Genomic DNA, 15,976 nt, shown 5'->3' on the forward strand with positions numbered 1-15,976 from the left:
TAGGTGCCACAACACTAAACACCCGGTTTCTATATTGTGTGGAATGGATCTCCTGATAACATGGTATCTGTAGGAGGCCCTCACATGCAGAGCACAGTGATCAACTAGCTATATGAAGCCTGACGCAATCTTTCCGTTATGCTGATCCCAAACTGTAGAGGGTTTTACACATGAAAACTTGCACCTTGAACTTACCCTGGTGGGTAATTGGTGGCCAATGCAATTCTTTGAACAGAAGGGTAACATATAAATGCAATAAATAAATAACATGAAATATACAGACAAGGGTTTTTTTGGTCTTGTTTTTGATTTCATTAGTGCATGAGAAAAGGAAGTGAAGTACTGCCAGGGAAATAGATGTCAAAAGATAAATTGGAATGTCTTTTTTAGAAAGTAAAGGAATTCCTTCAGTATTCAGATAGACACATCAGATTGCTAAAGCCTTCTGGTGTGGCTTTGTAATGCCAAGATTCGCCATGTACTCTTAATTTAAGACTGATCACTCTCCCTGGAAAATCATCACCCTTTGGCCTCCCACACACACCAATGTCACTCCATTAGCGCTCTCTTGCATGTCTCCATACCTTGCTCCTTTTTCTTTTAGTATCTACCCCCAGCCAATCTCTGATGCTCCTTTCCTGCACTGATGCTTTTGTTAGGCAACAAGCCACTGGGCATCCATGCACAACTGCTACCAGTTCCCAGGATAGCCTGCATGATCTGCATGGCAGACTTGACAATCTGTAGGGTAGCCGATTCCACTAAAGAAAGGCATATAAACTGACCCTGCTTCCTGCAATGCATCCACTGTTGGGTAGTAGGCCTTCCATCTTGAACTCTGTTTATTTGCAAAGCCTGTGTGAGGCAAGCCCAGACACTGAGACCTAACAAAAATGGGAGGGATGAAAAGGGAAATAACCTAAAACAAAACTCTACATCTGAAACAGAAAATCATTTCAAACATGTTTCCTTCTTTCACTCTTTAGATCCATCAGATCCACATAGTATCCAAAGGGAGTAAAATTGTTGTCCCTGATTATGCTAGTGGAAACCCTTATGCCATCGCCATGCAAAGTTAAGTGGTATATAAATTGTTGAAATGAGTAATAGTAAATAAAGAGGGACTGAAACCTTTGAGAAAACTACAGCATTATAATGTTGCTACCATCCTGAGTTTTAACAGTACTCTTGAAAGCCTCTTGGTCTGCTGCAAGAAACTGAATGTCAATGTCCTTTTTAGGTCATTCACAGCTATTGGGCATGTGCACCAATAAAAATAAGTATGAAACCATTTCCCAGTCTTTGCACATTCTGCCCCATCCAGGCCTACAGTTGCCCCTCCAGACTGGGTGTTATTGAGGTATCATTGTCTTCTTCAGGACTAAGGAAAGCATCCCCTGTCACTTTGCTGCCCATCTGCTGAGTTTGGTGCTGTTTCTCTGCAAACTGCACAGCAGCATGTATACTGTGGAAGGACAGCAGCTCCGTATCCTCCATCCCAGTAAGCCAACCACCTGCCTGGAGTAGATGCCGCACAGATGGGTTGCAGTTGGCCAGCAGGACCTGGATGCCAATCTTCTTGTAGTCCTGGCGAGTCTCCTTCAGCACACTGAGGCCCACGCTGTCTACAAACTGCATGGCGCCACAGTCAAGGATTAAAGTGTGCATGTCTATGGCTGGGCCAGGAGCATCTGAAACCGAAACCTTGGCAGCGTCTCTCTTGGTGCCCTTCAGGCAGTTAAACTTCATAGAAAAGCAGCTTTCGTTCTTGCCCAGGTTTGCTTTTGCTTCAGCCTTTCGCCGCAGGGCAGCAACCAGCGAAGGATTCACTCCTGTTTTCTGGAAAAGTGAACTTTTGAAATAGTCCTTGTTTGCGTAGTAAAGGGAGGTGTCGAAACGGAAGATCTTGATATTTGCAATGCTGCTGATCTCTTTGTAAGTGAACTGGTCCTCGTAGATTTCAGAGTCGTTCACCTTGCCGAGGAGCGTGGCTCGGGGCCTCTGGGTGCGGAAGATGATGCAGAGGAGAGAGAAGCAGACGCCTATGAGGAGGCCCAGCTCTGTAGTGATGAGTAATGAGGACAGCATGGTGACCCACCAGATCACGGTGTCTATCTTGCTGATCCGCCACATCTTCGGGGTGTCGGCAAATTTCCGCAAGGCCCCCCTGAGGTTAACGATGGTGATCACCCCCAGGATGCAGGTTTGCAGTGAGTAGAAGAGAGGGGCAATCCACAACAACACCAGGAGCAGCACAAACGCAGATACCAGGCTTGAGATCTGGGTACAGCACCCGGTGGATTCCTTCAGCAGGGTCTTTGTCAAGGCTGCGCTAGAGACAAAGCAGCAGAAGAAAGATGGTACGAGGTTCGCCATGCCAATGGCAATCATTTCTTGGTTGGCCCGAACTGGGTAGCCATGCTTCTTGCCAAATATTTCTGCCAGCGAGATAGTCATGGCAAAGCCGATGATGGCAATGGGCAGAGCATCAACTGCCAGGTTTGAAAGAAGGCTCAGATCCGGTACAGCAGGTTGCTTGAAACCAGTGGGAATGGAGCCACATATTTTAGATTTGTATCTCTTGTTGAAGTTGAAGAAATACGAAAGCAGGGTTGCCGCAATGACCACCAGAAGCTCCATGGGGAAAGGAGCCTTCATTTTGTCTCTAAAGTAGTTGTTGATCTCCTTCACTGGCACAATGAGGACCAAAGCAATCAGGCTGGTGACTAGGTCACAGATGTTGGTGTTGCCAATGTATCTGAATATGTCAACCCATGTGAAGATAAGAGAGCCCACTCCATCGTGGCGAGGGATTTTCAGTCCCAGCAGAAGACTCATTTGGGAAGTGAGGATGGTAAGGGAGGATCCAGTCACAAAGCCACTCAGGAGAGGTTCCGAAAGATATACAGATATGAAGCCCAGTTGGAAGACCCCTAGAAGTATCTGAAAGGGAAAGCAAGTTGCACTGATTAATCTGACTGGGTGAAGGTGCAAGAAGCAAATATCAGCACTTGCATTTGTTCTCTGCTACTCTCTGCTTGTTGTGAGAAAATCTCCTGTTCTTGTATTCTGGTTCACACGTATACATGTAAATCACTTGCATGCTTAACACCTGCCCCACCTTAATGTGTGAACTGGCCCCATTGTAAAGCACTTGAGCTTAGCTGATGTGCCCACTCTGCCAGTGGTGTTTGATCTATCTTACAGGAAAGTTATCACCTGGTGCTATTGTCATGTGCGAACTAGATCCACATCTGTGATCACTCAGAAACTTTAATAAAGGAAGAGGAGGAGGAGGAGGACTTTGGATTTGATATCCCACTTTATCACTACCCGAAGGAGTCTCAAAGCGGCTAACATTCTCCTTTCCCTTCCTCCCCCACAACAAACACTCTGTGAGGTGAGTGGAGCTGAGAGACTTCAAAGAAGTGACTAGCCCAAGGTCACCCAGCAGCTGCATGTGGAGGAGCGGAGACATGAACCTGGTTCCCCAGATTACGAGTCTACCGCTCTTAACCACTACATCACACTGGCTCTCAAGGAAGCCATTCTCTTTGTAACTTCATATCTAATTCAAACTAGAGTTGCATGCAAGTGGCCTCTCTAAGCCACAGAAATTGGAGGGAGGGGGGAGTGATAGGATCATTTCACCAAACTTCTTCAAGAGATGAAGGAATTCTCCAACAGTTTCTCAGGGGTCAGGCTCACCATTAGCCATGACAGTAGCACAGCTTCTCTTTTTCGCTTGCTCCTTTTGCAGCTGCAGCAATAACTGTGTTAGTTTGAATATAGAGTTTAAGCACCCTAAACATTAAGAGAGCACTTGTGTTGTAAGGATCAGGAAGTTATCTTACCTGGTAAAGCCCAACCAAAAAGGTTAAAGCAGTTGCCACAGTGATAGCATAGCAACTTTTGTCACAGACAACTGTCCCATTCAACGTGGCATTCACTGGTATGTCAGTCTCTAACTGGTATCCTGCTAACGTCAGTTGTCGGTTTACTGATTCCCCGATCATCAGGCAAAGGACTCCAAAAGTCCCAATGCAATTGTGGCGTGAGGTAGCCATGGCAAAGTAGATAATGACAGAGAAGAAGTTTGTGTAGAGTCCGTAAATGGGATCCTGACTTGCAAGGAGAGAGTAGGAGATGGACTGAGGGATGCCAACTATTCCAACCAGCATGCCGGAGATGATGTCCCCAAGCAGTTGTTCCTTGATACTGTAGCGGGGAAGCCACTCTACAACAGGAAACAGCTTAATGAAGACAGCAAGGACACTTTGTCGGTTGCACCCAGAATTCTCCCTGGCTTTCTTGATGAACTTCTTGACACTGAGACCCGGAGGTTCATGCTCTTCAAGCTTGACAGGCACATAATGAGAAGATGACTCTGGTGGTGGCATGCTTGGCATATCAATGCTCTGCTTAGGCATCTGGGTAGCAGTGCCATTCTCCATGGCTCCAAGGCAGCTGAAAGAGGGCAGCATGTGCACTATTAACTGAAGGTACTCCACTCATGCATGATTGCAAATGAATTCTTATCCAGCTAATGATGCACTGTTTCATACTGAGCAAGATTACAATCACAGCTCAGGCACGACCATAAAATGAACCAGCACTGATAAACCTTTGGTGCATAGTAGTCCAATCATAAAAGCCATTAATTGGTTGAGACATTAATTATAAGCGAAGGACCTCTGCAACTGCCAACATTACGCCATTATACAAAAATACTGGCCAGATATATTCACAATGACTATGTATGACACCAGCTCATCTTGTGCTACACAAGTGGTTGGAGGATAATATGAAACAGGCTTTTAAATAATCTAAAACTCTCCTTTTGCTTTATCAGTCAGAAACACCTGGAATGTGAACTGACATGCCAGACTGAAGGAAGACTATTCTTGGCATTTAGTGATAATAACAACTGGAAAGCCCCTTTTGGAATTTTTGTGTGGAAAGGGTAATGAATTAATTTGGGATGTCTGGGGTTGAAGACTGGGAAAATGTTGCCTAGCAGAATGAGGAACAGCTGGATATTACCTTGGAATACTGTTGGATACCATCCTGAAGTGAACACACTGAATATTTTGAATAATCTTTATATTGAATAATTATATTGAATAATCTTTACATTGTTGATAGAGAATCAGAAATCCTATTTATTTATTTCTCGCTTCTCTCTTTTTCTTTTTTATGATCTTTCTCTTTCTGTCTTTTCTCTTTTTCCTTTGCTATGCTTTTGCTTACATTTTGTTTTTTGATGTTCTCTATTCTGGGTTAATAAAGGTACCCACAGGAAGGTGATGGTTGGCAGGTGAAAGACCCTGTGGGAGAGGCAGGGAAGGGAAGATCTCTCAGGGTGGAAGCTCCCAGGGAGAGCCGGGAGGGTCCACCCTTTTCTACATGAGACAAGCGTTAATATCTAGCTCTGGGAGACGGCTTTATATTTTATTTTATTCCCTTTTTCTCCTTTTCTTTTCTTTTCTTTCTTCTTTTTTATTTTTATTTAGATTAGTTTTTATTACATTGTATGTTGAAAAGTTTCAGTAAAACCATTTGGCCCATTTTTATCAGATGATTATTATTTTTTGTCTCTTGGAATGATGAGATTTGCAAACAATGATAAGTAAATAGTTACTAATAATCTGTCTTCTGTAAATATTCATAGTCTTAGTGGACCTTTTTGTAATTGTTAGATCTTGGATTACTTGTAAATAATAAATAATAAATATGCATAAATCATAATTTATGGTTAAAGAAGTTGGCACTTGTACACAGTTTTTCTTGCATAGCTATACAGAAAACTTGCAAACCTTTTTTTTTTTTTAAGTTCAAGAAATATCACTTTGGATGCTTACTTCATCAAAACATATAATACTACTCATCCCTGATCTTAAGGTCTTTCTAATAAAACAGAATCACTAAGACACACTTTCTAAAAATAAAATGTTTAAACTTCTACTGTCTGCTGCAATAAAAAAATGTCTCTTTTGTCACTCATTTGGAGCCACCATTATAGTGGACGGCAGTGTATACAGTATATACTGGGGGAGGAGGGACTTTTAAAGAGTGGGTGGATTGGAAAGTACTATACACATGGTAAGTATTATTGGTATAATTCACAGATTCCCAACCCTGTTGAGTCAGGGGACACATCTGGAAATGTAAGAATCTCTTTGGCTCAACAAAAGACGCATTTCACAGAAGAGAAGCTGGCAATGCTCAGAACCCCTCTCTCAAAACAGCAGGTAAAACACCTACACACACCCAAAGCACCTTCCCCAAAGACAAAAATAGGGACAAAATGAGGACAATGTTTTACCAAGGACAGGTACCAGAAATCAGGCAGTGCCTCTGGTAAGTAATTGGTTATGCCTTTCTTCTCAAATGCAAATCACTTCTAGCCTTCAAACCCACAAGCTATCTTGTCCTGGTGGGGAAAATGAAGTAATCAAACCTATACAATCTCCAAACCTGCAGTGTTTGCTTCCTCCTCCTCTCGAACTGATCCCCAATTCCAGCACAAGAAGACAAGTAGAATTTGATCCCCTTCATTCGTCCTTTTATTGCAACTCCTGCCCAGCCACTCCAGAGGTATATTTTGAAAACAAACACCACTTAAATAGAATATTTTTTTATGGGAACCTGAACTATACCTATCATTTATGATTTCAAAAGTTTAAACAGTGGTGGATGATAGGACTGCCATGCTCTCCTGAGCTTGTTGGCTAAACAAAAGGGAATTGCTGGTGCTCAGGCGTCACTTCCCATGCACCTTATTGTATCTTTTCACCAAGGGACTAGGTAAGGGATATTGATAAGCTGATCCACTAGCCAGCACACACGGACTCAATCTGCAATCAATGCTAAGCCAAACCTTGGTTTAGTGCAAATGTGCAAGAGTCTGGGTTCACGGCCCTTTAGACAACCCAGCTGCAGGAACAGGGAACTTGTGGTCCTTCAGATACTGCTGGGACTTCAATTCCCATCAGCCTCAGCCAACATGGCCAATAGTCCACGCGAAAGGAGCTGTAGCCCAATAATATGCCCCCCCCTCAGGCTCCCCACCCATGTCATACTGTAACTTGACCTGTAGCCAAGCTTAAAGCATGAAATAGCAACATACTACCTCCCTTTTCCTCCCTTGTTTTCCCCATGTCAAAATATTAGTTGTAAGTTTCATGGGGTAGCTCCACACACACTGATGGCAAATAAATAAATCACATAGGGCAAACTAAGGTTTTAGAAGTGGTTCTTTGTAGAACCAGGATTGTACGTGGGGCTCTGAATTTTCCATGACTTCATCCATAGAGGGATGTGCAAGTGTGTAGGTGCGATGCCAAGGCTCCACGCCCAGTGCAACTGAACTGGTCGTGTTCCCCTAAATCCATCTCTGAGGAGGGGCAAGCTGGCAAACACTCAAACAGAGACAACTTTCAACCCGCCCCCAGTTGCTGACCTCTGACATGCCTACTTACATCATTTGCACAAAGCAAGATGGTCTCAGTTTCCTAAGTTCAGGTAGGTAGCCGTCTTGGTTTGATGCAGTCGAAACAAATAAACAAATTAAAAAATTGTCCAGTAGCACCTTAGAGACCAACTACGTTTGTTCTTGGTATAAGCTTTCGTGTGCATGCACACTTCTTCAGATACTTCGAAGTGCGCATGCACACAAAAGCTTATACCCAGAATAAACTTAGTTGATCTCTAAGGTGCTACTGGACATTTTTAAAAATTTATTTATTTATTTCAGTTTCCTAAGGTTAGGCTCAAGAATGTCTGGCACATCAGAACTATTGGCCAACAGAAGCCACATGTCACAGATCACTCCATAAAATGTACAATAATAAATACGTTTTTTTAAATATAACAGGGTTCTCACACAGGGTTTTCACACATACCTGATCCAATTGATCAGGTGTCTTCAGCCTTTTTCCAGACCCAGGACCCTCTTTTAACTCAACCATGCTTTTGAGGACCCATTTCTTAATCTTTTACAATAGATTTGCATGATGGTAGTGCTCCTGTGGTGGCCCACTTTGGATCAGGCCAGGACCTACTTGCGGTTCCTGATCTACCAGTTGAAGACCAGTGCAATAGATTTAACTTTACAAAAGCTAGTCAAAGTTCACCAGGGTTATCTGTCATCAAGGACATGTTTGTTTTCAGGGCAGTCTTTTAAAATACTGCTTCTGTGTAACCAGTATAAACTTGCTAAACGATGTAGGTTTCCGTTCTGAAACAAGTTTGTGCAGCGAAGAAACTGGTACCAACTTGAGCACGACAAGGTGAAAGATAGGACTCACTTGACAAAGTGTCTTCTTCAGTGGTATGTTTGGAAATATATTTAGAACAAGCAGGTGACTCAGCCCATTAATGCTTTTGCTCCCTGGGTTGGGTAGTGATGAGGACAAATTTATTATTATTATTATTTATTGAATTTATATAATGTCCTATACCCGGAGGTCGCAGAGCAGTTCACAGAACAAAATCAAAATATACAACCACGAAATATATAATCAAAATAAAAACAACAACCCAATAACTTCTGCCGCCGCCAAAACCCCCCACATTTTAAGAGGGCATAGGATGTCAATCAAATCAACCAAAGACCTGATTAAAAAGGAATGTTTTGCCTGGTGCCTAAAGGTGTATAATGAAGGTGAACTTCCTTGGGGACAGCATTCCACAGACGGGGAGCCACTGCAGAGAAGGTCTGTTCTCGTGTTGCTACCCTCCAGACCTCTCAAGGAGGAGGCACATGAAGAAGGGCCTAAGAAGGTGATCTTAGGGTCCGGGTAGATTCATATGGAAAGAGGCGGTCCTTGTGGTATCGCGGTCCTGAGCTGTTAAAGGCTTTATAGGTCAAAACCAGCACTTTTAATTGGGTCCAGAAACTAATTGGTAGCCAGTACAGTCGGACCAGGATTGGTGTAATATGCTCAAACCGTCTTCCTCCAGTGAGCTATCTGACCGCTGAATTCTGCACTAGCTGAAGTCTCCGAACCATCTTCAGAGGCAGCCCTATGTATAACGCATTGCAGTAATCTAACCTTGAAGTTACCAGCGCATAGATAACAGTAGTTAAGCTATCCCTGTCCACAAAGGAACACCAACATATTTAGATAACAGGAGACAGGGCAGGTGCACATCTAACATATTTCCCCTGTTGAAGACTGACAAGTTATTTCTGGAACTTAATTTAAAACCACCACTTTTACCATCATGAAACATGCCTATCATGGTGAACCTTTTTGGCCTGGCAAGCCAGCTAGTTATTTGTCTCCGACCCTATAGGCCAACATCATTGTCGATCCAGCCATTTCTCCACCTGCCCCACACCTGATGTCACATATTATGTCAAGTATGAGGTAGGTGGTCATGATTGGGGGGTAAATGGCCTCATGGGCAAAAGATCTCTGTATCTTTGGTATCTCTCCCCAATTAAAAGCAATGAAGTTCTCCCCTTGGTCCTTATATCCATTTTATCTAGACATATAATTTGGACCTGGGACTAGCCCTTTTTTCTCCAGCCCACACCATTGTACAGAAAATGGGACACAAAGCTGAAGTTCCCCATTTAGCACAAGTTCCCGTATAGCCACAAAAAGGGACGCGGGTGGCGCTGTGAGTTAAACCACAGAGCCTAGGACTTGCCGATCAGAAGGTTGGCGGTTCGAATCCCCATAATGGGGTGAGCTCCCGTTGCTCTGTCCCTGCTCCTGCCAACCTAGCAGTTCAAAAGCACATCAAAGTGCAAGTAGATAAATAGGTACCGCTCCAGCGGGAAGGTAAATGGCGTTTCCGTGTGCTGCTCTGGTTTGCCAGAAGTGGCTTAGTCATGCTGGCCACATGACCCGGAAGCTGTACGCCGGCTCCCTCGGCCAATAAAGCGAGATGAGCGCCGCAACCCCAGAGTCGGTCATGACTGCACCTAATGGTCAGGGGTCCCTTTACCTTTACCTTTATAGCCACAAAAACCCATTGGGGATGCCAGATGTCAAACTTAGAGTAAAGGTAATCGAGAGTGAAGGTAACTCAAGTTAAAAGGCATCTTAAGGTAAGGGTGGCATCAACAAAGCTGTCTCAATATAGTCTGTTTTGTAATTAAGGGGTAAAGCTCATATAGGCTGCTTATAGTAAAAATAGTACTATGTTGATCCATACTACTACAAACAGGGCTGGCCCCAGGATAAATAAAAGCCTAGGAGGGGCCCTGTGGTCAGCTTTGCAAAGCCAACTATAGGGTTTATAGGGCCTGGCACTGCTGTGATGTTGGGGACCCTGCTGCTGCCCTCTACAAGGAGCCATGCATGTGTGTGTATATCAAGCTGGGGGCCTTGAAGCCAATATATGATGTGCTTCATTTTTTTCCTTACATGGAGATAAGGGAATAGGGACCGGGTTATATCTCTCCTGAGCACCTCCTCCAGATTCCAACCCCCTTCTGGCAGAACTTCTTTGTCTTTCCTCTTCTTCTGGTTGTGGCCTGCTGCTGGCCTTCTCCACTACTCACTCAGTAATGATTCTTCCCTTAAGGCCTGGCTTCACATTACTCCTACACCTTTGCCTGTGGCAACTGCCATGGGAAATAATTCTCCAGAAATCTTAGGTGGCTTTCATTCACCTTGGGTGGTTATTGGTACACACAAGATTCTTACTTTGTGAAGGCCTGGGGCAGCTCAGCTCAGTACAGACACTTCCTGTTTGCCACCCTGGCTCAATGTGGGCAATAGATTAAAAAAAATCACGGCCATTGAGCTCTGCTTGGCGCTTCCCGCACTCCCTGGGCAACCACCCATCTTGCCCACCTGACTGCAAGGACTTACACCAGTGGTTCCCAATTAGCTAATTACTGAGGACCCCCTATTTTTCAAAAGCCAAGCCAGGGATCCCCTACTTTTGAAAATGTTGATAACTCTATGGGAGTTGCCTGTGCAAAGCAATTTTTTGAATAAAATGTGGGGTAGAACCTAATAAGCAAAGGATTTTAGGTATACTAAAAAACAGACCATAAAATTTATATTACCATGAAAAAATGACAAAGATTTTTTGGGGGGGGGGGAGAGAAAATTTTTTTATCAACAAGATAAGTGAGTCCCTTGGCAGGTGATGATGCCACAGACCCTCTGGGTGTGTTCCCCAGAACTCCAGGATTTCCTGGATCCCTAATTGAGAACCACTGACTTATACAAACAGATAACTAAAACTGACTTATACAAACAGATAACTAAAACCACCATTGCTCCATGGAGTGATATCTACCTCATAAATAAACATGGTCCAAGCACATGTAAGTAATGGTTTTTGAAATTAATAAACAAAAAGTGTACATTAATCCTTTGCATTGTCCCCCTCCCCTCAGCTTTTTACCAAGTGTATAATTCTGCAGCAGGAGCCTTCATCCAGACAGAGTGTTTGTCATGTGACTGGCCAACTGTTCAAGGGATTCACAGTCTAAAAAACAAGGAAGCTGGAATGGTGAGAGACTGAAATGGAAGCTTATCCTAAAGCCTGTCTGTAGAAAACATCATCTCTAGAAAACCATATAGCTCAGGAGTGCAATACCTCAGGGACCACATCTTCCCCTATGATTCATCATCAGAGGCCCTTCTTTATGTGCCTCATCCACAAGAGGTCCGAAGGGTGTCACCATGAGAACAGGCCTTTTCTGTGGTGGCTCCTCGTTTGTGGAATGCTCTCCCCAGGCAGGCTCACCTGGCACCTTCATTACATATCTTTAGGCGCCAGGCAAAAACATTCCTCTTCTCTCATGCTTTTGTTGGCTAATTGAGCAATCTCTAGCCTTTTAAACCAGAGAGTGTTATTGTTTTTCTTTGTTCTATGGTATGTATTTTTGTGTTTTTATATTGTAAACCTGATGAAGGTGTTAGCAATTTCACTCCTCCGATGCTACAGATGAGATTGTTGTAAATCACATGCCTGTCTGCAATGAGTCTGGGAAAGGAAGACAGTCTTATCTCTTCCGCTGCGGGTACTATTACACTGTACTTTCGCTTTTTTATTTCTGTTTGTTCTCTCGGAGCTGGAGAGAACAGACGCCATTATGCTTTTGTCTGTACAGTGTGTAAATAAATAGTAGATTAGCTCTATGATGTCTCACTCTTCTTGCTGTGTTATGCCAGAAGACTAGTGTACATATACCAGCTGGTATATGTTGCTAGCAAGCACACTGGAAGAGAAGGGAGATGCCTTTTCCAGAGCTGCGCGTACCGGAGGACGCTCAGAGGGTGCTTGAAGGCACCCCCAGGGCATTTTTCCAACAGAAGTGAGGTATAGAAATTTAATAATAAAGAAAAATAATACTTTGTATTTGCCCAAAGTGGGGTTTTTATGTGGAAAATTATCCAGGTATGCAAAGGAAAGGGAAAGGGCGTTTCCCAGAGGATTTTACATATATTTAAGGGACACAGATGGCGCTGTGGTCTAAACGACCGAGCCTCTTGGGATTGCTGATCGTAAGGTTGGCAGTTCAATTCTGTGCAACATGGTGAGCTCCCGTTGCTCTATCAGCTTCTGCCAACCTAGCAATTCGCAAGCATACCAGTGCAAGTAGATAAGTAGGTACTGCTGCAGCGGGAAGGTAAATGGTGTTTCTGTGTGCTCTGGCACTCATCACGGTCCTCTGTGTGCCAGAAGCAGTTTAGTCATGCTGGTCACATGACCTGGAAAGCTGTCTGTGGAGAAATGCCAGCTCCCTCAGTCTGAAAAGTGAGATGAACACTGCACCCCATAGCTGCCTTTGACTGGACTTAACTGTCCAGGGGTCCTTTACCCTTAGCTTTACCTACCTACATATATTTAAATGTACAAAGCATCTAGAAAGCCTGTGTGTGTGCAAAAGCAATATTGTCCATATTATTAAACACCTAATATGGGATTTGTGATGTCACAGAGATTAATTTGAAGAAATTTGGGGAGTCAGTATATATGAATTAGTTCTAATGCCCACTAGGGAATAATGTTACTAATTAACTGTGCATAAATTCTGTGTCTAAGAATATTATAGACTAAGGGTGCTTCCAGATTGCCACTATTTCGGGGTGGGATTCCATCACATCCTAGCAAATTCAGGCTGCACCATTATTTTTATGGTTGAGGATTGGTTTTCAATTGTTTTTGATGTTGCAACCTCACCTGGGAACCCGATAGTGAAGGGCAGGCAAATAATAATAGTAGTAGTAGTAACAACAACGATGATGGTGATGATTTGGAGCTCTTGTGAAACAAACTGGCTCCCTCCTCCAAAGACTGGGTGTTTGCCATCTAATCTCTCTGCAAACAATTCACGCTTGTCTGAAGCAGCCTAAATGTGCACACCTTTATTCTGTTCTGTATTTGAGCTGCATATCAAAATTGGTCATGTCACTATGGAGGTTATGCAGTTACTGAGTTCTTGATATACTCAATAGAACAGACAGCCAATTGAGAAGTACAAAAACACATTAACAGAGTTATAAAATATATTTTAATAGCAAAAATATTTACAAAGCGATCTTATGAAAATAGATACAAAATTCATTGTCCCGCTCGAGACTTTTAACAAAAGACGCTAGTACTGTATCTTAGCAGCTGGAGCTTAACATTATAGGAAACATGCTTGCACACACTTTGTGATTATTGCTTTGTTTTGCATTTTTGTACTTTGATAAGTCTTTCTCATATAAAAAAACATAAAGAGCTACCAATAAGAAGCAGCCATTTCACAAAGCCGTATTTGGTCACAATGCTACATCAATAGCAAATTTGGTTCTTTAAATTCCACAAGACGTTCCAACTTAGTATTTTCTGGATAACATAGCCAAGAGATGTAACCAAGAATAATAACACTTTGATATTGCATTTAATTCACATGGTGGGTATGGGGGGTGTACTCTGACAGCCCTCCCACCGTAATCCTTGCAGCTCTGTGATAGTGTGGTGAATGTGACTTAGGGTTTGTCTAGATGGACAAGAATGCAGGAGACCAAGTTAATATCTCTCCCATTGTCTTCCTATTTGCTATTTGTGCTCACAAATGCCTGTTACTTTCTGGTGGTTCATTTTTGTAGCAGAAGTAAAGAAAGAGGGGCATTTTCAGATGCCAGCAAGCCCAGCTCCTTCTCATGGTATAAGCAACCATATGCATAGTTCTACCTAACTAATTAAAGACATCAGTGAAGAGGGGAAAATACTTCCGCCTGTATTTATAGCCAGGAGCTACCGGTAGTCAAAAGAGAAGGATGTAATAGAGGTTCACTTAAGTGATTTTTGTATGTATAGAAACGAACGCTCAAGGCCTCAAAACAATGACGACTTCTCGAACGATGCTCAAGGAAAATATAACATTCAAGTAAAGGAGATCTCTTTCAAACTCATGGGGGATCATTCATCTATACTTGATATGTAGGTCATATAGTGTCTGTGTGTGTCCCAGTTATTTGTTAGAGTAGCAAAGTGATAAGACTATAACTATGTAATAAAAGTAGTAAACATTTGGTTCATAGAAGATTGCACTTCATAACAATTTTGTAAAGTACAAAGATCCAGTTCCCATCATGCTTTTTGAGATTGGCCTTATTATGTTTTTTCTTTGGTTTGGAATCAGTGCTTGAAATTTGAGGCAGGTGTCTCCTTTTGTAATTAAGTGACCTGGCGAACAATGGATGGAGCTGGGGTGGGGCTTGTGGATTTCACTAAGAGCTCCCTCTAATTTGAAGATCTCTTCCTGAGACAACTTGTTCATATACTCCTAGGGCGGCGGTGGCAGCGGCGGCGGCGGGGGGGGGGGGACAACACAGGCTGGCTCCATTTGATCTACTGGAGCAATGCCAGAAGAACCACCAGCCATTTCTTGGAGTGTCATAATAAATAATGGCTGATGAAGAGCAAACAGGAAAAGTGTTTGCTAAGCTAAGCTGCACGCATGTCAGGAACAAATATCACTCAAGAAAAAGAAACTCTCTCACCAGTCTCTTTCCTTTTTCAAAAACACCTTCACAATAAAATCAGATATTGAGAAAGAAATCTATATTGTGCAATAATGCCTCTCCATAAAAATATCCTTAATATTTTTGTTTCATAAATATTTCACATACAACTCTTCAGTTTAGAGGGGGAAATATCAAAATCCCTTTATCTTTGATAGCAAGAAGATAATGTCACACACACAATACTAAGCCGCTGGAAATTTCAGAGCAAATATTTGCATAGCTCACTACTGTTCTTCTAAAATGACACATGCACACACAAATCTCTGCCATGTACCCTGAGAAAACAAAAGATTTTTTTCTGCCAGACCTTTTAACTCAAGGTATCCTATGGCATGTAAGTGAATAGCCCCGTAAGTGTTGGAAGGCTGATCAATTCTATATTCATTTTCATTGTGGTATTTCTTTTAAAGGAAAGTCTTGGGACATTCATTTCAGAAAGCTGTGATTGCTTAATACAGATCATTATAACATTTCACATTATGGATACTAAGCCAGTAATTTGTCTTGAATATTCCAGATGCAAAAACAAAGTCGGTTTTCACCTTAGAGTAACATTTGAATTATGATTGGATAATTATCTTCTAATGGTTATTGGGATGAATACTTACTTGTTTCAGTGAGCAGAGATATTCCATAAGAACATTTCTGAAGGGGTCCAATCAACACATCTACTATATTTCAGAAAGGACACTAGTTTTTTGAACACATGGCTGTTAAACAGTCTGTTGCATACTGATAACTTAGATCTCTGAGGCCTACCAGGAAGTAGCCAGTAAATGTCACAAGGCCATAGGGAAGGGTTATGTTGGTCTTAAGTCAACATAGCAAATAGACTTTGGATTGGTTCACATGTAACACTAAACCAGAGTTTTGTATTACACAACCAAAACTCAAGCTCACGGGCAGTATACCGTAGTTTGCCTGATAACATGTAACAACAAACTATGATTTGCCACAAACTAGGAAATAACAAATTGAGC

General features: G+C 42.5%; 1 protein-coding gene across 1 annotated transcript; it reads right to left on the reverse strand.

Moving 5' to 3' along the window:
* Positions 1 to 867: 867 nt before the first annotated feature.
* Positions 868 to 4,484, reverse strand: LOC128407767 (sulfate transporter-like). The gene is made up of 2 exons (XM_053376556.1): positions 3,855 to 4,484; positions 868 to 2,943 (listed from the first exon to the last, which is right to left on the reverse strand). The coding sequence occupies exons 1-2, from the start codon at positions 4,482 to 4,484 to the stop codon at positions 1,327 to 1,329; spliced, it is 2,247 nt and encodes a 748-aa protein (XP_053232531.1). The 3' UTR covers positions 868 to 1,326.
* Between the last annotated feature and the right edge of the window lie 11,492 nt (positions 4,485 to 15,976).

Source organism: Podarcis raffonei, chromosome 2 (assembly GCF_027172205.1).
Source record: "Podarcis raffonei isolate rPodRaf1 chromosome 2, rPodRaf1.pri, whole genome shotgun sequence".
NCBI lineage: Eukaryota > Metazoa > Chordata > Lepidosauria > Squamata > Lacertidae > Podarcis > Podarcis raffonei.

Bases quoted from the DNA above. Each gene is read 5' to 3' on its own strand.
- LOC128407767 (XM_053376556.1), bottom strand. From the start codon at position 4,484: ATGCTGCCCTCTTTCAGCTGCCTTGGAGCCATGGAGAATGGCACTGCT. The intron at 2,944-3,854 runs GTAAGATAACTT...TTTCCCTTTCAG, and splicing joins TTTTGGTTGGGCTTTACCAG to ATACTTCTAGGGGTCTTCCA.